Source organism: Salmo salar, chromosome ssa20 (assembly GCF_905237065.1).
Source record: "Salmo salar chromosome ssa20, Ssal_v3.1, whole genome shotgun sequence".
NCBI lineage: Eukaryota > Metazoa > Chordata > Actinopteri > Salmoniformes > Salmonidae > Salmo > Salmo salar.
The window spans coordinates 66,364,049-66,386,968 of NC_059461.1; the positions used below are offsets into that span (position 1 = coordinate 66,364,049).

General features: G+C 41.2%; 1 protein-coding gene across 4 annotated transcripts in view; it reads left to right on the forward strand.

Moving 5' to 3' along the window:
• LOC106581151 (cell adhesion molecule 1-like) overlaps window positions 1-22,920 on the forward strand; it is a 160,829-nt gene that overhangs the window by 132,250 nt on the left and 5,659 nt on the right. For 3 of the 4 annotated variants that reach the window (XM_014163007.2, XM_014163006.2, XM_045703801.1), the window contains one exon: window positions 2,108-2,161. The exons of the other annotated variant lie outside the window; for it this stretch is intronic. In XM_014163007.2, the coding sequence (XP_014018482.1) occupies window positions 2,108-2,161 (54 nt within the window). The remainder of the gene's footprint in view (window positions 1-2,107; window positions 2,162-22,920) is intronic. 4 annotated transcript variants of the gene reach the window in all.

Sequence of the window (22,920 nt, forward strand, 5' to 3'; positions counted from 1 at the left end):
AAACACTCCATCCCTAACAGAATTATTGTGACCTCTCTGTGTACTCCGGCACTAGAAGGACAAGTCTACAGTAAGTAACAAACCCTGTTTAGTTGTCAGTTGTATTCTGGTCTAAGGGTGAGAGAGAAGGTAGTTAGGCTTGTTGGCCTCCTCTGCTGGTTCTGGGTTGTTTTCAGTAGGCTGTGAATGCTGCTCCATGGTTGGTTTAAGTCCGGTGTGGGAGTAATCAGGTCCAAAACAGGCTCCCAGCTAGTCTCCCACCAAACTCTATTCATTGTACAAAGCTGACCTGGTGCTATAACTCACACATACTGGCTGTTGGCAGGAGATCAATTATGTATTTTGCTCAAGGGTTTGTAATGCAGTTGACTCCCTGACCCAAAGATTTCCTACACGGCCATGAGGTCAAAGATTCCCATGCAGCCATCTGTGCATCAAGCCTAGTCAGAAAGCATGCTCAAATATGGCTCTGTTGGCCCTGAGTTGAATGAAGGACTGTTGTGAAAATGAACGTTTTGAATCACACAGATTCTGGCCATCACCCATCTCTGCACCATAGAACAGAATAACAGATGAAACATCAGGCTGCAAATCAATAACCCAGTCATACAGTGTCAAGAGAAAACATAGTTTAATGTGTTTTGAAAAATCCATCTGAGAACATGGTTGTACTGTATTACTTTATGGAGTATTTGTTTGAGTCAGAAATCTCCTTTGCCCATTTATGAAGCAAATGTGCATATAAAGCAATGTATATAGAATTGCTAAAAGGTGTAGAAAAATTATGTTTATTAGCTGCCAGGTTTAAGAGGGCATAGTTAAACAATTTCTCCCACATTGTTTCAGTTTATGGTAAGAATTTCTCACATCTAATTTTCTTACAAATAGAAATGCACCCTGAAAATATGCCCCCTTCAAATACATTCATATTTCAGCAATCATAATGTGGAGCCAAGTCATCCAGCCTGCAAATTGCCCATGGAGAATACTTGTTTGCTAGACTATTATATGTGCCACATCCCATCCAGGCCTTTGTGGCAGCCTCTTATCCCTGGCCTGCATGCCCAATTTCTCAGACTCTGACATTTCAGCTATCAGACCGCCTTCGGTCACAGGGAAAGAAGAAATCCCCCATAAATATTGTTTGCGGAGAATCTGTTCCTGATATCCCCTTCCTCACCTCTCCTCCCCTTTCCCCCTCCTTCCCCAGCAGCGACATTATGCCGCCCTTGATGTTTTATCATTAGTTTGGAAGTGTGTGGTCCCCTACTGTGGACTTCTGATGGGCACAGACAGTAAAGGCATGGAGACAGCCAGCCAATTTCTCCCGCTGTGACTTGTCCCCAGCAAGGGGCCGGCGCTATCTCTCTCTGTGCCAAAAACAGGCAGATATTCCCTGTGGCAGGGAAGCTTTCAAGCCTCTAAGCACCGCTGCATACCTGTATTGGCCTCCATTTTGTCATTCTCATTATTTTGTTTGTGGTGTTATGAAAGGCCTCATCAGTACACTATCAGTCTGTTACTGTTGCAAGCGGTGCAGAAGAACTGCAGGGGAGTGTGCCAGAGTAGCTTAATGCACTGCTTAACTTAATTACTGGAAATAATCACTTAATATGTTCATTTATGACTTCCCAACTACCCATTGAATGTTTATGAGCAATATTGGGCACATTAAGTTTGTTTTTCAAACTACGGTATGAGTATACAAAATAGTAAATTTGATGTGTTCATGCCAACGTTTTGGCCTATTGTTGATGAGTAGAGGTTTAAGTAAGGTTGGAATGACCTGATATCAAACACTGTGCAGTATCTATGCTCTGATATTGCATTCACTATCACTAGAAAAGCCATCAATGATGCGTTGACACGGTTTACAGATGAAGAAGGCAATTTGGGAAAAGCAACGTCCTTCCTGAGGGAAAAACATACACAGCATACAATACAGAACCTAAATCATTATCTCTATAGTAGTACTACAGTAGTTACTTAGAGATTTGACACTTTCCCAATCCTGCTACTTCCATACTTGCATGACCTCATCCTTAATGGCTTCTCACACTTTCTTTGTTTCTTATACATGTCTTTATTTTGTATGTTTTCCATCTAGATGCTCCTACCACGATCCCCACACCCACCACCTTGAACCTAGACAACACCCAAGGTACTGTATGTCCCCGCTTTGTTCACTCTCACCCCTCGCCTGTGTGTACGCGTGTGCATGCTTGCTTGCTTGTGTCGGTCTGCAGTATTGTTGTACAACGAGAAATGCAGAGTGGGTGAGAGAGTTTGGGAGAGAGGAAGAGAGAGGGAGAGACTGCAGGCAGGCAGTCTTAATCAGATTGTCCTGCTGATAGGTGAAATGGCGGACGACCTACACTGTGCTTTCAGTGACACCTGTCACATGTTTGATCTGTGAGGATGAAGGAGACATGTTGGTCGCTTGGCTCTCTGCTATCTTATCAGCGTCGCCATGCAGCCGTATATCAACCTGCGCACGCTGTCATCACATTCACATTATAATGCCCTTTACATCTCCCCATCAAATCACAATCACATCTATCTTTGTAGGCCTGGAAACATTGACCGTTTTATATATATATATATATATATATATATATATATATATATATATATATATATATATATATATATATATATACAGTGCCTTGCGAAAGTATTCGGCCCCCTTGAACTTTTCGACCTTTTGCCACATTTCAGGCTTCAAACATAAAGATATAAAACTGTAATTTTTTGTGAAGAATCAACAACAAGTGGGACACAATCATGAAGTGGAACAACATTTATTGGATATTTCAAACTTTTTTAACAAGTAAAAAACTGAAAAATTGGGCGTGCAAAATTATTCAGCCCCCTTAAGTTAATACTTTGTAGCGCCACCTTTTGCTGCGATTATAGCTGTAAGTCGCTTGGGGTATGTCTCTATCAGTTTTGCACATCGAGAGACTGAAATTTTTGCCCATTCCTCCTTGCAAAACAGCTCGAGCTCAGTGAGGTTGGATGGAGAGCGTTTGTGAACTGCAGTTTTCAGTTCTTTCCACAGATTCTCGATTGGATTCAGGTCTGGACTTTGACTTGGCCATTCTAACACCTGGATATGTTTATTTGTGAACCATTCCATTGTAGATTTTGCTTTATGTTTTGGATCATTGTCTTGTTGGAAGACAAATCTCCATCCCAGTCTCAGGTCTTTTGCAGACTCCATCAGGTTTTCTTCCAGAATGGTCCTGTATTTGGCTCCATCCATCTTCCCATCAATTTTAACCATCTTCCCTGCCCCTGCTGAAGAAAAGCAGGCCCAAACCATGATGCTGCCACCACCATGTTTGACAGTGGGGAAGGTGTGTTCAGGGTGATGAGCTGTGTTGCTTTTACGCCAAACATAACGTTTTGCATTGTTGCCAAAAAGTTTGATTTTGGTTTCATCTGACCAGAGCACCTTCTTCCACATGTTTGGTGTGTCTCCCAGGTGGCTAGTGGCAAACTTTAAACGACACTTTTTATGGATATCTTTAAGAAATGGCTTTCTTCTTGCCACTCTTCCATAAAGGCCAGATTTGTGCAGTATACGACTGATTGTTGTCCTATGGACAGAGTCTCCCACCTCCGCTGTAGATCTCTGCAGTTCATCCAGAGTGATCATGGGCCTCTTGGCTGCATCTCTGATCAGTCTTCTCCTTGTATGAGCTGAAAGTTTAGAGGGACGGCCGGGTCTTCGTAGATTTGCAGTGGTCTAATACTCCTTCCATTTCAATATTATCGCTTGCACAGTGCTCCTTGGGATGTTTAAAGCTTGGGAAATCTTTTTGTATCCAAATCCGGCTTTAAACTTCTCCACAACAGTATCTCGGACCTGCCTGGTGTGTTCCTTGTTCTTCATGATGCTCTCTGCGCTTTAAACGGACCTCTGAGACTATCACAGAGCAGGTGCATTTATACGGAGACTTGATTACACACAGGTTGATTCTATTTATCATCATTAGTCATTTAGGTCAACATTGGATCATTCAGAGATCCTCACTGAACTTCTGGAGAGAGTTTGCTGCACTGAAAGTAAAGGGGCTGAATAATTTTGCATGGCCAATTTTTCAGTTTTTTATTTGTTAAAAAAGTTTGAAATATCCAATAAATTTCGTTCCACTTCATAATTGTGTCCCACTTGTTGTTGATTCTTCACAAAAAATTACAGTTTTATATCTTTATGTTTGAAGCCTGAAATGTGGCAAAAGGTTGAAAAGTTCAAGGGGGCCGAATACTTTCGCAAGGCACTGTATATATATATATATATATATATATATATATATATATACTGCTCAAAAAAATAAAGGGAACACTTAAACAACACAATGTAACTCCAAGTCAATCACACTTCTGTGAAATCAAACTGTCCACTTAGGAAGCAACACTGATTGACAATAAATTTCACATGCTGTTGTGCAAATGGAATAGACAACAGGTGGAAATTATAGGCAATTAGCAAGACACCCCCAATAAAGGAGTGGTTGTGCAGGTGGTAACCACAGACCACTTCTTAGTTCCTATGCTTCCTGGCTGATGTTTTGGTCATTTTTGAATTCATTCAAAAGTGACCAAAACATCAGCCAGGAAGCATAGGAACTGAGAAGTGGTCTGTGGTTACCACCTGCAGAACCACTCCTTTATTGGGGGTGTCTTGCTAATTGCCTATAATTTCCACCTGTTGTCTATTCCATTTGCACAACAGCATGTGAAATTTATTGTCAATCAGTGTTGCTTCCTAAGTGGACAGTTTGATTTCACAGAAGTGTGATTGACTTGGAGTTACATTGTGTTGTTTAAGTGTTCCCTTTATTTTTTTGAGTAGTATATATATATGATCAGTGGCGATTTTAGCATGTAAATCTTGGTTTGGCAAACTCTATATATATATTTTTTAGATGCATGCCAGCAAAGCCACTACACAACACAACACTAAACAATTCATTAATTGCACTATGACGGTGACAAACGGTGCCCACAAACTGTTAGGTCCTAGACAATTGTCCCAACAGCAGAGCTTTCTTTTCAGCACCATGGAGTGAATCCTTACCACGGCTACACCTGGCTGTCAGCGGAGCCTTGTCTGGCAGCAAAATAGTTCATTCAGCCTCATTTACTGCCTTTTTAAAAAACACACTGATATGGCTGACTTCTTGCCGCTCGGATCCCGTAACCGGGATCAACATCCAGCGAAAAAATCAGAGCGCCATATTCAAAACCAAATCTAATAATTTCTATTTCTCAAACATAGGACTATTTTACACATAGGACTAGATACACTTCTCCTGAATCGAACCACGTTGTCCGATTTCAAAAAGGCTTTACAGCGAAAGCAAAACATTAGATTATGTTAGGAGAGTACATCGACAAAAACAACCACACAGCCATTTTCCTAGCAACTAGCATGCATCACAAATACCCAAAACACAGCTAAATGCAGCACTAACCTTTGACGATCTTCATCAGATGACACTCCTAGGACATCATGTTACACAATACATGCATTTTTTGTTCGATAAAGTTCATATTTATATATAAAAACAGCATTTTACATCTGCGCGTGACGTTCAGAAAATATTTTCCCTCAAATACTGCCGGTGAATCAGCACCACAATTTACAAAAATACTTGTCATAAACATTGATACAAAATTAAACTGTCATTCAAAGAATTATAGATGAACATCTCCTTTATGCAAACGCTATGAAAGATTTCAAAAAAGCTTCACGAGGAAAGCACTCTTTGCAATAATCTGAGTACTGAGCTCAGAAAAATACACTAGGCTATACAGATAGCCGCAGTCTTGGAGTCATCTAAAATCATACATTGCATTAGAAATATTCCATTACCTTTGATCATCTTCATCAGAAGGCACTTCTAAGAATCCCAGGTCCACAACAAATGTTGTTTTGTTCGATAAAGTCCATAATTTATGTCCAAATAACTCCTTGTTGTTCGTGCGTACAGTAAGCTACTCCAAGTGTAGAAAGCGTGCGGACGATGTCGCGACGAAAAGTAAAAAAAAGTTGTATTTACGTTCGTTCAAACATGTCAAACGTTGTAAAACATCAATCTTTAGGGCCTTCAGAACGTGAAGATTCAATAATATTTCAACCGGACAGTTACTGTGTCTTGAAAAAGGTTTTGGAACGGGAGGATCCACCCTCGTGAAGTGATGTCACCCCCTGGCTCAACAACTTCCCCTCCTTGTCATTCGGGCTCTGTTCATCGTAGAAGCTTCAAACAACTTTGTAAAGACTGTCGACGTCTAGTGGAAGCCGTAGGAAGTGCACAATTATTACTACGTCACTGTGTATTCAATAGGAAAAGACTTGAAGAGAGCCCATGCATCCAGATTTCCACTTCCTGGTAGGATTTCTCTCAGGTTTTTGCTTGCCATATGATTTCTGTTATACTCACAGACACCATTCAAACGGTTTTAGAAACTTCAGAGTGTTTTCTATCCAAATCTACTAATAATATGCATATCCTAGCTTCTTAGTTTGAGTAGGAGGCAGTTTAATATGGGCACATATTTTGTCCCGAAATTGTCAATACTGCCCCCTATCCTTAAGGAGCTGTAAGACAAATGTGGTTTCTTCTGAATTGAGATGTACAAACTATGGCATAATGCAACGATGAGCGGATAAGAGGCAAAACGTAATTTTGATTAAGACATTAATGAGCGAGCTAAGATGGGCATAGTCAATATAACTATTTGTTCAGCACTTTTGAATTGTACAGCAACAGAATTCAGAACATGGGCCGTTCTTACAGTATTCTCCCTGTACCCCAAGTCAGAACTGTAGGATAAATATAGGGGGCATATAAGCAGACAATGAAAGCGCTTACACGATTCGATGTTAACATTTCTCTAGAACAGGCAATATGTGCACCACAAAGTCAAAACAGTAGGCTAAGTTATGAGGGGGAAAGGGACCAAATGATCAGTGTGAGGCACATGAACTACTAACAGCTTACTACACAACATACACTTAGTATTACTTTCTTTTTTGCAGTATACATACTGTATCTCCCTGGCATATTACATAATTGATGCAGTAGCATACAATACAATTTTGGACTCAACGTTGTGCTGTGCCCACTTGAACAAGAAGGTGGCGTGGCGGTCCTTCTTGTGGGCAAATTTGGTCATGAAACTTTGTCATCAAAGTCTGGCATTCTCTGGATTTATGGTGCTTTCAAGACAACTGGGAACTCGGAAAAAAAATTACGTTGAATCATGACGTCAGTGATCTTCAGGTCGGAGCTCTAGAAAGAGGCCAGAGTTCCCGACTTGGAATTCCGTATTTTCCCAGTTGGAGCAAATTTTTTTCAGAGTTCCCATTTGTCTTGAACTCAGACAGATTTCCCAGTTCCAGTTCCGATTTCGCAGTTCCAAGTTTCCAGGTGTTTTGAATGCAGCAGAAGTCATGCTGGATTGACAGCATGGCCAATGTATTCAACCTTTTCTGGCCCATGGTGTTGCGTGTGAACGTTTATCCTTTTAAGTTTCAGGGATGCAAACTGCTGAGGGCCCAAAAAAGTGACACTATTTTTTGCACTGAAACATGCAAAAAATCCCTGCTATGGGGAAATGCAGGTTTTAACTAATTAAACAACAAAGAATATGATCTACATGATCAGTCTCTGTGGGTAAAATAAAAAGTGGTTCATGTGAACCTAACTCACTGCTAAAAAATGAAAGGAAGCAATCCAATGTTATTTGCTGCCTAGACTTTACTGCAAATGAGACTCAAGTCTTGAGAAAAAACAATACACTGATATTGCAGTTATCATGACAGCCTTTATAATAGGATGCTTGTGACCACACACATCTAAATATTGCACTTGGGAAAAAAACATCTTAAAGTACAAATAGAATGAAACAACCATGCATTCTATTTTTGCTCTATTATAGTGGCCACTGTATTACTGTAGACATCGATCAAATGTGTGCAAAAATAACGTTCACTGAGTAAAACATGAAATAATCCATCCTCACTCACACACAAGTGTTACTGTCAAGTTCAACACAACAAAAGCAATATTTTGGGCCTACACTGCACATTATTACATTGTACACTTTCTGCCTGTGGACATCTGTTCTACACTGTGCCAGCATAGCATGATACCCTTTGTTGGCATAACTGATCTCTTTCAGGCAGAGAGGACACCTGGCATACCCCTTTTTATTCACTGTATTGAACAAGTGAGAAAGAGGGAAAGTGTGTGGTGTTCCTTTCACCTCTATGGTGCCATCCATCTTAAGCCAGGCCCAGCTACACTTGATCGCTGAATCCACTTGTTTAACAAGCAACACCTAATTTTCACCTAATTCTCTCATTCTGAAAATTAACCACATACTGTAGAGGGAAAACATTAGTTCACAGATAGTGGTTAGTTCGTTAACTAGTTTGTTAACTAGTTAACATTTCACACAGATTGCCAGGGTCCAGTAAGCAACTAACGCGTTATAACTTGAGGAACGGCAAGGAGTCGTATACCAGTTAATACTATAGCGAATTGGTTATGATACTAATGTTAGCTCATCTGATGTTGTCGTTAGCTGTCTGACTTTGTGTAAAGTCCAATGGCCGATGAGCACCGATACGTTTTATCTATAATTTCTCTTCATATGACAAGGATTCAAAAGGATTTGCCAGTAGATTGTCGATGTGATTCATGATGATGACTGCTTGTCTAGCTTGCTAGCTAAGATGTTGAAAGTATGATCAGTCCAATCAAAGCTACGGTAGATATAATGTGATTTGACGTCATTTTATCTGTGGCCAATGACCTTGAGCCTTCATGGATGGGCACTTCTAATGTAAATATATGGCAGCACCCAAGGGGCTTGAATTGTTTTGCTCTCCCTGTAAAGTTTGCGGTGACTTAGTGTCCCCATGAGTGAAGGCAAAAAATAGACCATGTTTGTATGCAGCTTTATTAACTCAATACATATTTCTTTTTTCGTTGTTTGCAAAATGATATGTCACACATATTAATGCCAAAATAACATGAAAACAGGCAACAAAAAATGTAATAATAATAATAATAACTGCCCCACCTGCCCTGAATGATGGGTGGAGGTCAGTTTATTTACAGTGTCAGCTGGCCCATCTTTGTACATACCTTTTAGTGCTGGATCTTCTACAGTACTGTATGTATGTAACGCCCTGGCCATAGAGAGGGTTTTTTGTTCTCTATTTTTGGTTAGGCCAGGGTGTGACATGGGTGGGCGTTCTATGTTCCGTTTTCTATCTTGGTGTATTTCTTTGTTTCGGCCGTGTATGGCTCTCAATCAGGAACAGCTGTAGATCGTTGTTGCTGATTGAGAGTCATACATAGGCAGCTTGTTTTTCCTTTGGGGTTTGTGGGTGAATGTTTTCTGTTGAGTTTTACAACCTGACAGAACTGTTGCTGGTCGTTTTTGGTTTATTTTGTAAGTGTTCATTTAGTCCATTAAAGTCTTTCAAGATGAACACATCCTCCGCTGCACCTTGGTCTCATTTTGACGACGGCCGTTACAATGTAGCTCATTTCCTATTCTTTTCACTTTTATGGGAGAAGTGTGTTGCTATTGGTAAGATTTTTTTGTGTATAATATGGTTGTTCAAATAAACTCAAAAACAAAACAAAAATCTCTCTCCTGCATTGTAGATAGTTCAGGTTTGTTCATATACGGACACATGGAGACCATGTGCTAGGATCGCCAAATGAATTCATCAGTGAGAGAAAGTCCATTTAGAAGATAATACATTTCTGATAAACTGGCAGTGAGAGAAATAGAATGGGAGTTCTGGGATGGGTTGGGACTTTTAAAATATCTATTGAAGCCTAATGTTGGCCAAAAGTACTTGGCAGCATCGGGAGGTGACATTTAGAGATAACTAAATATGGTATTTATATTGCAGAGTAACTGCAGGATTGACAACTGCCATTCATTATTTGATATTTTTTGGACTGTTGTTTGCCAGCTAAACCCAGACCTCATAATAGATTTCTATCAATATTTGCAAGCATAGTTCCCTCAAACGTTTGGATGAAAATCTACGCTATGGAAGTACTCCATAGGTCCTGCTTTGATTATCTACTAACACACAGGGAAGGGGAATGCACTTGCATAGCTGACAATGTACTTCCAGAGCTAACATGAAGTCATCCCAATTCATTCAAAGCCAGCCCATCAAGATGTACCATACGTACAGTACATGTCCCATGGCATGTCACACCGCAGGCTCCTACAGTGGTGGTGGTGGTGGTGGTGGGTGGTGGTACAGTATGAGCTGTTTGATTTCCACTCAGGCACTAGAGAAGTAATCAGGTCCCTTTAATGCTGGTGCTGGAAAGCTCCGGAGGCCATTTTGTGTGTCTGAGTAGAGGGAGTAGAGAGTCTGAGTGTCTCATCAACTGCACAATCAGGTCTACAAGGTGAGTGAGTGGTCTGTGATATGAAGGAGGTCTAGCCCCTATTTCTACGTTTTTTTTATTGTCCATTTGGAATATTTCACACCACAGAAGAGGGGTGATCTTTTCTGTATAGGATCTCCTGTATCAATGACATGCTACTATACTGTGTCCCAGTATTTGTACTTTTATACAGATGTAGGATCTTAATTTGATCACCCTGTTGCAGGAGAACTTTCATGCAATGAAGGACATTTTCATCCTGTAGTGTATTTCGAAGTTTAAAAAGGCTTCGGAAGTTTGCAATTTTTTCATTTTTTCATTAATTATAATGTATATATTAATTCACATGTCCTGTTGCTGCAGGATTATTTTCCTGCTGTAGCAAACTGGCTCAAAAGATCCTACATGTGTATGTCTGATGTTTTATGATTGTCATTGGATTTGGACAGAACTCTGAGGAGACTGTTGAATGATCTCATATGGTCTCTACAGAGAATCACAGATGATAATGTAGTTATAGTATTGGGGTTCAACTCCCATGGGTGTCAGCCAACTTACAATGAGAATGCAATTCGTAAAAACAGGTGGTTGTTAAAATGGTGTGTTGTGTTTTTCATTGTATGCCAATTACTCTTCACTTACAGCTTACTGTATGCGACAGCGGAGACGTTTTCATAACTCCTCAGTGATTTCCGAGAGACAGGACTTAAACGGGGGTTTGACATGATTTCTGCAGTGCATGCTGGTAGGATGTAATAGAGCTTTCTTGCTGTTCACTACTCTTCTAAATACCATGTCACAAGGGCCTTGTTAACCTGGCCTGCAAAGCGTCACATTGCATTACTCAAAGCTGCAGAACCGCACCTTCTGTTGGCATTTTACTCTGTTCAAGTATAAAACGTACATTCGCAACAGAGGGTAACATGAGTGTCATGACCAGAATATCCTTGTAAGCCTGAGGCCCATAGAGATTGAAATATAATGTCATGTACCATAGCTTTACATTGTATTTAGAGAACTCTTCATTGGACTTCACAGGGATTCCTGTTAGGAACAAATCGAGAACTTCTTAAGCTAGTTCCTCCCAGCCCTGAGCACCACACAGTGCGCTCCTGTGATGTGTGTGAATGGTGTTATCCAAATGAATGTGTAAACATACAGCTCTCAAGCTGCCATTTTCCATTGATCCACACAAGCAGCCATCCCTCCATGTGGCCTCTCCACTTCCCTTTATGAAGCTAAGGGAAACATTCTGTGGGGTTCCATTCTGAACAAGTTGTTTATGCACCGTTTCCTCTTTGTGTGGCTCCCAGTTCATGTAGAATGTAGCTTTTCATTTCCACAGTGTAATGCTTTCATGCCCTGCTAGATTTTTCTCTCCTTGATAAGTGTTTTCTTTTTTTCTTTGCATTTCCTTGGTGTAGCCTAGCAACAGGCTATAGAGCCAGCGGTTCAAGGCCTAAATATGGTTTTGTGTTGAGGAGGAGCAAATGCCATGATAAAGCATGAAACCACAGAGTCGTTTGTACATCTCTGGTGTAGAGCTGGCCAGCCCTCCATGTTTTGTATCTACTGCTCTATCTCAGAGAAAGAAAGAAAGAAAGAAAGAAAGAAAGAAAGAAAGAAAGAAAGAAAGAAAGAAAGAAAGAAAGAAAGAAAGAAAGAAAGAAAGAAAGAAAGAAAGAAAGAAAAGGGGTGCTTGGAGAGTTCACATTGTCAAGCTTTTCAGTGTTCCTATATAAAAGATGTAGGACTAAGAGACTTTAAGTCCCTGTAGAGTTCGGGGGAGAGATGAGCCACAATCTATGAAAGCATTGTGTCATGGGTGTGATAAAGCCAAACCTCTTTTCAGTGCTATACTGTCAACTATACGTACACCAACATTTACTTAACCGAAGGTTATTGTAAAGTGCATTAAAAAGTAGGTTTTAAAGCAGCTGTATTAACCTCTTTAAAGTAAAGAGACTGAGAGTGCAGGGGTTACCCAATTGTCTTTTTCCTGAAGGTCTTCCACCTCACAAATGTATGGGGAATTTATTTTAAAATATTTTTTACTATTATAAAATGGCAAACAAACAAAGTACAGTGCCCATCCTAATTCATAAGGGCTGCCTCTCTGATTGGTTTGCTAACCTAATGCAATGCTCCAGGCACCATGGCTTTTATGGAGGAGCTGGTGTGAATAGATTTCAGCCAGCATTATTAAACAGAGTGGTTTCTGGTATTGTGCTGGCAGGCTGGATCCTATTGGTGAGAGGGTAGTAGTCATTCTGATTCTACATCTCAAGGGGTATAAAGGCAGTCTGCTGAGGTAAAGCCCTCACTCGTCAAACATTCAGAGATGATCCCAGGGAGGGACATCATATCCTGGGTAATCTCCTGCTAACCCCCTCCTTAACTCGCCTTGGCTGGAGAGAGTAGAGAGTAGAGAAGCATCTGGACAGAAACACTTCTCACCATTCACAATAATCTCTATTGAAAACTCAAACCACTTGACAGGGCTCCTGTACTGTACATTGTGCCGGTGTGCATGTTGAATAAATGTAAGAAGTAAATGTTGAGTATCCTGTTCAGTTAAATGAGATCTCCAGAACCCTGTGGTTTAACAACTGATCCAGATGTACAGGCTCAGTGGCTGGAGGAGCACTAAGTCCTCCGCATGCAGGGTATCCACAGTTCCCCGTTGAGCTGCAGGCTCTATATTGTCTTAAAGTATATCATGTATACAGCGCCAAAGATAGGCCACTAGTCATGCTGCCTGCTACCACACAGATCTCCGTCAAGCCTGTGTTTGTATGCTGCAAGGATGCTAGCCCACCACAGCATATCCACTATCATCCAGCTAAATTGATCCTACTCCAGGGAAGGACCTTTCATCAACAATGAATGAGTCAATCTGAGTTTAGCTGGCACTAAGAATAAGGAATGAATGGGACACTTGACCTTGACTTTTCTCTCCTCTGCTTTGTTTTGTGAGGCAATTTCATTGTTATTGAGTATAGCTGAAATGTATTGGAGTGATACTAGAGAAAGTATGCTGTCTTACTGTAAGTGCACGTTGATACTTTCACAATTTTTAAAAATGTGTTCTCATATGTTTCCTCACTGTCTTATGGAGTTTGGCTTCTTCATCTTCCAAAAGTACGTGGGTGTGCCTTCAAGCTGTGCATGTAATCTTCAGTGCAAACATTAGCAAATGTTCTACAAAATGTTGAACTGTCTTTACTGTCATAACAATGCGTAACAATATTATAAACAGTAATACGTGTTAGTGGGTAACAGAATGGTTAACAGTATCTTACTGTATGAGCTAAGTCCTATCTGTTAGAAAATATAGCCATGTTAAGTGTTACCAACCACACCAAGGCGAGGCTACATGGTGTCACTAAATAGTGTTGAAGCCTGAATATGTCACTGAGTTAATGGGCTACAGTAGAAGTGAGAAGTCTTCCACGTTCTGACGTTCAAACGCTACAGTGCCTAACTTCGGCACACCTCATTGTGCTGCTGAAGCACTGCCAAAGATAGCTCTGCAGACAGACAGACAGACAAGCAGACAGACAGGCAGACGGACAGGCAGACAGGCAGGCAGACCAGAGTGTGACTTTATTATGCTGATTCTCCTAGTGCTGAGACAGAAGTAAGAAGACGTGAATGATTCAGCTGTTCACAGCTTTGACTGAGTGAATCCTTTGGATACGTACACCCACATGGTTTAGCACCTTTGAAATCAGATGGCACCTTATGATAATATACGCATTTAGGGCTGAAGTAAAGTCATACTAGTGTATTATGAAATATACTGTATATGAAAGAGAGGTGAATGGTAGAGGCAATAGGTCCGTTTCCACTGCATAGGGATTAACATTTGTCTGTGTCAATAGTGTTAGAGCCAGGCTTGAATCAGAATGCACATTTTCAAGCCTGGCTCTAACACTACTGATTCAGACAGTTAGTGTGCGTTAATTCATTGTTTATCAAACATTTAGTCATTTGTCAAACATTTAATGCAAACACTTAACACTTGTATATCATTAGCCTTTGAGGCTTAACATTAAATGCGTATTTGATATGCAAATGATGTTGACTCAGATTAGCAGATTGGTTCCCTTTGTAATGGGTGTGCTTTGCTTTCTTGATTTAGCAACAAAAGATAAATCCATTTATGTGAGGAGAAAATTAGCCACTAGCTCCAATTTAGTCTGTACAATAGTCCATTCTAATTGGTCCCCAGGGGTGTATGGGTTGTATTGTGCAAGGATGAGGATGTTCAAAGAGTGTCATACTAAATAAAGATGGGTTTTCTCATATGGCCTGATTTTAACTTGAAATATGGATATTTAACTTGGAAACTTCACAACTATTTCTCAGATCTTGAGCAGCTATTGTTAGAAGATCATATTTGGGAATACTTGAGGTAAAAAAGGAAAACAGGCACAGATGGATTCAATATTCCTCAAAACTCATTATGAACCATTTCAACATTCTTAGGTTGACATGCACAGCAGGAGAATGTCTAACCAGAAGTGGTGTGTCAGTTTGTCTACCTGCTGACCCTCCAAAGGGTAACAATATACAGCATTGGAAGTTCAGAGAACTCAGTTCCTCTAATATTCTTTCTGAGGAGGTTAGAGTCTTGGTTACGTTGCCCACCGGAACATGTGGTACAGCTGCTACTGTGAGAGCAGGGTAGAGCACTGGAATATATTTTCCATTAGCTTGTCAATCACTTTCCTTAGCCATGACCTTCCCCAGAAAAACGCTTTAAAGGAACACGGTAGAAGCAGGCAGCATTCAGTATCCTTTTGTGTGTAGTTGAGAAGCTTGTTTTGTCAAATCAAAGATTCCCAAACTACATTTTTGCTAACATTCCATGGTTCAGAGTTCACAGTCAACTCTCCATTCAGAGATTTTATGCGTTGCCATCAGTCCTTCACCTGTATTTTCGCACCTCCATAAAATGTCGTGGTTGAGTCTGCGAATCTTCACTGCTTTGTTCAGAATTGATAAAGAAAGTTTGTCTCTGAATCTCTAGCAGGCTGTTTGATTAAATAATTAAGACACACAAATGACTCAAGAAGGAGTCAGAGATCAAGCTGGCCTAACCAGAAGAAAATAATCTTCTCCCGCTGCTGCTGGCCTTCGCAGAATTACGCTCCTGAAGTTGTCGGTAATAGGCTACACCAGCAGTCGGGAACCTTTTACATTTGGAGCACCAATTTATCTTACCAGTTCTACCAATCTTCATGCCAGTTTAGATTTTCATATGTACATTTTCATGGAACAGTTTAATTTCAATTTTAAGTATTTGTATCTCAAAATCATTACCTGTGGTAAATCTACATTCTATCTAAATCTAAATGATAATTATACAAATCTAAATGTAACTTTTGTAAAAATATCGTACATAAAGCCAATACATAAAAACATTGCAGCCTGCAGGTAGAAAATATCCTGATAAAAATAAATATCCTATGAATCACATTGGCTACGCATGGCCTGTCTGCAACAAACTTGAAACATTGTATCAACTATCAACAGGGTCGCCCAGAAACACGTGCTAGCAAACTTGAAGCATTGTATAAAATATTCTGGGCCTGACCTCCCGAGTGGCACAGCGTTCTAAGGCACTGCATCGCAGTGTTGCGGCGTCACTACAGCCTGGGGTTCGAAATTGGGGAGAAAATTTAAATAAAAAAATGTAAACAACTAAATATTCTGCGCCAATGAGCTCGGGACAGACACAGCTGTAGGCTATTAGTGCAAGGGATTAGAAGTAATCAGGTATTTTATGACGTTACCACTGGCTTTACATTATTCACCTTCTTGCCGAGTGGTTATCGAAAGGGAGAGAGCTGGAAATATTCTTCAAATACTTTGAGGATCTTTTGTCATTCTCAATTGATTATAAAAACAGACTTCATTTACGTGCTGTTTGAGGTGAAGAAAAATTACTTTGAGAAGCTCCACAGCTCATTAGTGGTGGTGAGTTAAGACAATCAGAAATACTATCAGACATCCCCAAATGGGAACATTTATAGGCCTACATTTGTGCGCAGGCCAGGTAGACTAGTCCAACTTCTATATTCGTAATCAACATTGACAGGAGCGTTTCAAACAGAAGACGCTGAATAAATTGACAAAACTCGAAATGGAAAGAAATGAACAAAAACTTTTTTTTCCAAAAGTGTAGCATAGGTTGTGAGTTCTGCAAAACACATGTCCACTCCAACAATGAGGACGTTAAATGACTGTAATAATAATATATTCAATGCATTAACAGAAGTTACCGTAACCTAACAAACATGGCAGATTAGAAATGATGGGAATTAACGGTACATGTAGGTTACTACTGGTGATATACAGTACCAGTCAAAAGTTTGGACACACCTACTTATTCAAGGGTTTTTCATTATTTTTACTATTTCTACATTATAGAATAACAACTATGAAATAACACATATGGAATCATGTAGTAACCAAAAAAAGTGTTAAACAAATCAAAATATATTTATATTTTTGATTCTTCAAAGGAGCCACCCTTTGCCTTGATGACAGCTTTGCACACTCTTGGTATTCTCTCAACCAGCTTCACCTGGAATGCTTTTCTAAAAGTCTTGAAGGAGTTCTCACAAATGCTGAGCAATTGTTGGCTGATTTTCCTTCACTCTGCAGTCATCAACTCATCCCAAACCATCTCAATTGGGTTGAGGTTGGGTTATTGTGGAGGCCAGGTTATCTGATGCAGCACTCCATCACTCTCCTTCTTGGTCAAATAGCCCTTTCACAGCCTGGAGGTGTGTTTTGGGTAATTGTCCTGTTGAAAAACAAATGATAGTCCCACTAAGCGCAAACCAGATGGGATGGCGTATCGCTGCAGAATGCTGTGGTAGCCTCGCTTGTTAAGTGTGCTTTGAATTCTAAATAATTCACAGACAGTGTCACCAGAAAAGCATCATCACACCTCCTTCTCCATGCTTAATGGTGGGAATGTCGCATGCGGAGATCATCTGTTCACCTACTCTGCTTCTAACAAAGGCATGGTGGTTGGAACCAAAAATCTCAAATTTTGACTCATCAGACGAAATAACAGATTTCCACCGGTCTAATGTCCATCGCTCTTGTTCCTTGGCCCAAGCAAGTCTTTTCTTCTTATTGGTGTCCTTTGGTAGTGGTTTCTTTGCAGCAATTCCACCATGGCCTGACTCACAGTCTCCTCTGAACAGTTGAAGTTGAGATATGTCTGTTACTTGAACTCCTTGAAGCATTTATTTGCGCTGCAATCTGAGGTGCAGTTAACTCTAATGAACTTATCCTCTGCAGCAGAGGTAACTTTGGGTCTTCCTTTCCTGTGGCGGTCCTCATGAGAGCCAGTTTCATCATAGCGCTTGATGGTGTTTGTCACTGCACTTGAAGAAATGTTCAAGGTTCTTGAAATGATGGACGGTCGTTTCTGTTTGCTTATTTGAGCTGTTCTTGCCATAATATGGACTTGGTCTTTTACCAAATAGGGCTATTTTCTGTATACCACCCCTACCTTGTCACAACACAACTGATTGGCTCAATTAAGAAGGAAAGAAATTCCACAAATGTACTTTTAACAAGGCCCACCTGTTAATTGAAATGCATTCCAGGTGACTACCTCATGAAGCTGGTTGAGAGAATGCCAACAGTGTGCAAATCTGTAATCAAGGCAAATGGTGGCTACTTTGAAGAATCTCAAATATAAAATATATTTTGATTTGTTTAACACGTTTTTGGTTACTACATGATTCCATATGTGTTATTTCATAGTTTTGATGTCTTCACTATTATTCTTCAATGTAGAACATAGTAAAAATAAAGAAAAACCCTGGAATGAGTAGGTGTGTCCAAACTTTTGACTGGTACTGTATGTAATGGGGAATTGATAGACACAGCAAACAATGCACACAATGAAGTTATGAAACAATGAATATCCACGAAATGGCGGGAGAGAGCGCATTCTGGAGAGAGCCGTGCCTTGTGCATCTGAGCCACAATCCCCATATTCTTGGACCGTGGAATCCTCGCTGCTTCAATGGATTAGTCCACTCAGACAGGCGCAAATCAGACAGTTGTCTTGTATGCCATGAAAAAAAAAATCGATTTGCAACTGCTCGACTAAAGAAATGTGTTTTCAATACAGACACCGTTTGTCATACAGTATTCCATATAAGGCACCCAGACGTTCTGAATATTTAAGTATACCCTTAATCTTGTAATAAATTAAATCTAATGATGCATAACTTGACATTTCTGCTATCCAATGTGACATTCTGGGAGGATAACCAACCTTCCAATTAATGGCAATGCTTTTCTTAACTGCTATAAATGCTAGGTTACACAGTTTCTTCTGATAAGTCTCCAGTATCAACATTTCTAAGCAAACAAAAACAGGGAGAAGCCTGAATTCAGCCAGCCTTGACAAGATCATAACATATGCAAATATGTCTCCTTTTGTGTGTTACACCTCCAGCAGAGGATTTTCATTTCTGAGTGCATGATGTTAATTTTCACTGGCATGTTCTATGGATGGTCTTACACTGCAGTAATTTATGTCTGAGATTATATGAACATGACTGGGCATTCAAACATATCTGTATGCTTTCATCTTCATCAATAGTGTTTCCCAGGTCTTCCTCACATTTTTATCTGTTATGTTTTGTGTCATCGGGAAAAGCCTCTATCAACCCTTGATACCGTCGGGAATTCAACTTTAGAGGTTTGTCAGACTTTCTTAAAATAGTTAAAATCTTTGAAGCTTCTGGCTTGTCCATTGTTTGCTGCAAAGGGAATCCAGGGTTGTATCTGCGAAGTTCACCTCAGAACCGTCACAGACTGGTCTTCGCTGGTTGCCTGACCCTGCTGAAACCCCTGTCACCATCTGATCCTGCTCAAATGAGGCATGACAAAGAATGACCTTTGTGTAGATATATACATTATATTATCCAATAATAGAATCAATGGTTCAATAATTGAAATGACCATTATTCCCAGATCCCAGACTGTAGCCTACCTATCAACTCAAGATGGAACTTTGTAAACGTTCACTGATTACCATTCACAGTTAATTTACTTCTGTTGAAACGGGACAAAAAGGCTACAAAACATTTCCATACACACACCAGCTGTTAGATGCTGCTACCTGACAGATAGCTAGAGCTGAACAGGCTGTGGTAGCCACTAGCCAACTAGCTAGTTCATTCTCTTCAGACATAACTTCAGTTGAGAGGGGATGAAACATTAGCTAACGTTCCATGTCAGTTACACAAATAGCTCAGCACTGAGAATAAATACATTTTTTCTGTTAAGTCAAAGGCTACATCAGTCAAATAAAGAGTAGCTCCTGTCCCCAGTGAAAGTTACACCGCTGTTACAAACAACAGAAAGGATTGACCTCACAGCCCCAAATGATGCCAGCACTCTATGAACTGACCTCAACAAAGACACTTTCAAATCTAAGGCTCAATTCAATTCAGTCCAGCCTGCCTTTGCCATATTTATGATGTACAGTGGATTATAATCAATTAACATTTTTGTAGGGGTTGATAAATGGTGTCTGAAATGTGTAAATTACAATCTTGGCACACCTGTATTTGGGGAGTTTCTCTCATTCCTCTCTGCTGATCCTCTCAAGCTCTGTCAGGTTGGATGGGGAGCGTTGCTGCACAGCTATTTTCAGGTCTCTCCAGAGATGTTTGATCGGGTTCAAGTCCAGGCTGTAGCAGGAACACTCAAGGACATTCAGAGACTTGTCCCGAAGTCACTGCTGCATTGTCTTGGCTGTGTGCTTGGGGTCGTTGTCCTGTTGGAAGGTGAACCTTTGCCCCATTCTGAGGTCCTGAGCACTCTGGATCAGGTTTCCTTTAAAGATCTCTCAGTACTTTGCTCCGTTCATCTTTGCCTTGATCCTGACTAGTCTCCCAGTCCCTGCCGCTGAAAAACGTCCCCACAGCATGATGCTGCCACCACCATGCTTCACTGTAGGGATGGTGCCAGGTTTCCTCCAGATGTGACCCTTGGCATTCAAGACAAAGAGTTCAATCTTGGTTTCATCAGAACAGAGAATCTTGTTTCTCATGGTCTGAGAGTCTTTACGTGCCTTTCGGCAAACTCCAAGTGGGCTGTCATATGCCTTTTACTGAGGAGTGGCTTCTATATCTACCATAAAGGCTTGATTGGTGGAGTGCTGCAGAGATGGTTGTTCTTCTGGAAGGTTCTCCCATCTCAACAGAGGAACTTTAGAGCTCTGTCAGAGTGACCATCGGGTTCTTGGTCACCTCCCTGACCAAGGCCTTTCTCCTCCGATTGCTCAGTTTGGCCAGGCGGCCAGCTCTAGTAAGAGTCTTGGTGGTTCCAAACTTCTTCCATTTAAGAATGATGGAGGCCACTGTGTTCTTGGGGATCTTCAATGCTGCATAAATGTTTTGGTACTCTTCCCCAGATCTGTGCCTCGACATGATCCTGTCTTGGAACTCTACGACTTCATGGCTTGGTTTTTGCTCTGACATGCACTGTCAACTGTCGGACCTTATATAGACAGGTGTGTGTCTTTCCAAATAATGTCCAATCAATTGAATTTACCGCAGGTTGTAGAAACATCCCAAGGACACAAGTTGTAGAAACATCTCAAGGATGATCAATGGAAACAGGATGCACCTTAAATCAATTTCGAGTCTAATAGCATAGGTTCTGAATACTTACCTAAATAAGTTATATCTGTTTTTTATTTCTCCATAAATTTGCAAAAATGTCAAATAACCTGATTTCGCTTTCTTATTATGAGGTATTGTGTGTAGATTACTGAGGATTTTTATTGATTTAATCCATTTTAGAATAAGGCTGTAACCTAACAAAATGTGGAAATAATCAAGGGATCTCAATACTTTCCGAATGCACTGTATTTCTATTGAGGGTGAGATTGAATTTTCCCCCTTGCCTAATATGTTATGAGCTTTTTCCATCAATTCACAAGAGTCACCATTGCAATTAAATGTGTGTAATTACATCTGTAAATCCACAGTGTGCATACAAGCCGCCTGCCTGTTTTCGCAAGAGTGTGTTCCAGTATGACTAATGAAATCAATATTCCATGTAATCAGCCAAGGGACAGAGATACACACAACTGATCCCCAGTTACTGTCAGTCATTCAGTCAATAAGTCAGTCAGTCAGTCACTCACTAAGTCACTCATTCAGTCACCAAGTCAGTCATTCAGACAAAAAGTCAGGCAGTTAGTCACTAAGTCAGTCTGTCATCACCAAGTCAGTCATTCAGTCAATAGGTCAGGCAGTCAGTCACTAAGTCAGTCTGTCAGTCACCAAGTCAGTCATTCAGTTAATAAGTCAGGCAGTCAGTCAGTCAGTCACTAAGTCAGGCAGTCACTCAGTTAGTCAGTCAGTCAGTCAGTCAGTCAATCAGTCGCTAAGTCAGCCAGTCAGTCAGTGCGATGCTGCCAGGATATTCCAACAGTGACCTGGCTATGTGTAATTAGTCATTCCAGAACAAACACACAGAGAGAGGGAACCATAAAGCATTTGGCCCCTCCACTCCAGCAGAGCACATTTCAGTGCTGTGCCGACCGACGTGGGCATCGGCCACAAATCCTCTTTATTCCCCCATAAATTCACCTGGCTGTGCACATCCTGTCAGGACAGAGGTGTGGGCATGTCATAGCTCACCGGCCACATCCTGTCAGGACCAAGGTGTGGACTGTCATAGCTCGACCGGCAACATCCTGTCAGGACCAAGGTGTGGGCATGTCATAGCTCCACCGGCCACATCCTGTCAGGACCAAGGTGTGGACTGTCATAGCTCCCCCAGCCACGTCCTGTCAGGACCAAGGTGTGGGCATGTCACAGTTCCCCAGCCACATCCTGTCAGGACCGAGTTGTGGGCATGTCACAGCTCCCCCAACCACATCCTGTCAGGACCAAGGTGTGGGCATGTCACAGCTCCCCAGCCACATCCTGTCAGGACCAAAGTGTGGGCATGTCACAGCTCCCCAGCCACATCCTGTCAGGACCGAGGTGTGGGCATGTCACAGCTCCCCAGCCACATCCTGTCAGGACCGAGTTGTGGGCATGTCACAGTTCCCCAGCCACATCCTGTCAGGACCGAGGTGTGGGCATGTCACAGCTCCCCAGCCACATCCTGTCAGGACCCAGGTGTGGGCATGTCATATTTCCCCCAGCTACATCCTGTCAGGACCAAGGTGTGGGCATGTCATAGCTATCCCAGCCACATCCTGTCAGGACCAAAGTGTGGGCATGTCACAGCTCCCCAGCTACATCCTGTCAGGACCGAGTTGTGGGCATGTCACAGTTCCCCAGCCACATCCTGTCAGGACCGAGGTGTGGGCATGTCACAGCTCCCCAGCCACATCCTGTCAGGACCGAGGTGTGGGCATGTCACAGCTCCCCAGCCACATCCTGTCAGGACCGAGGTGTGG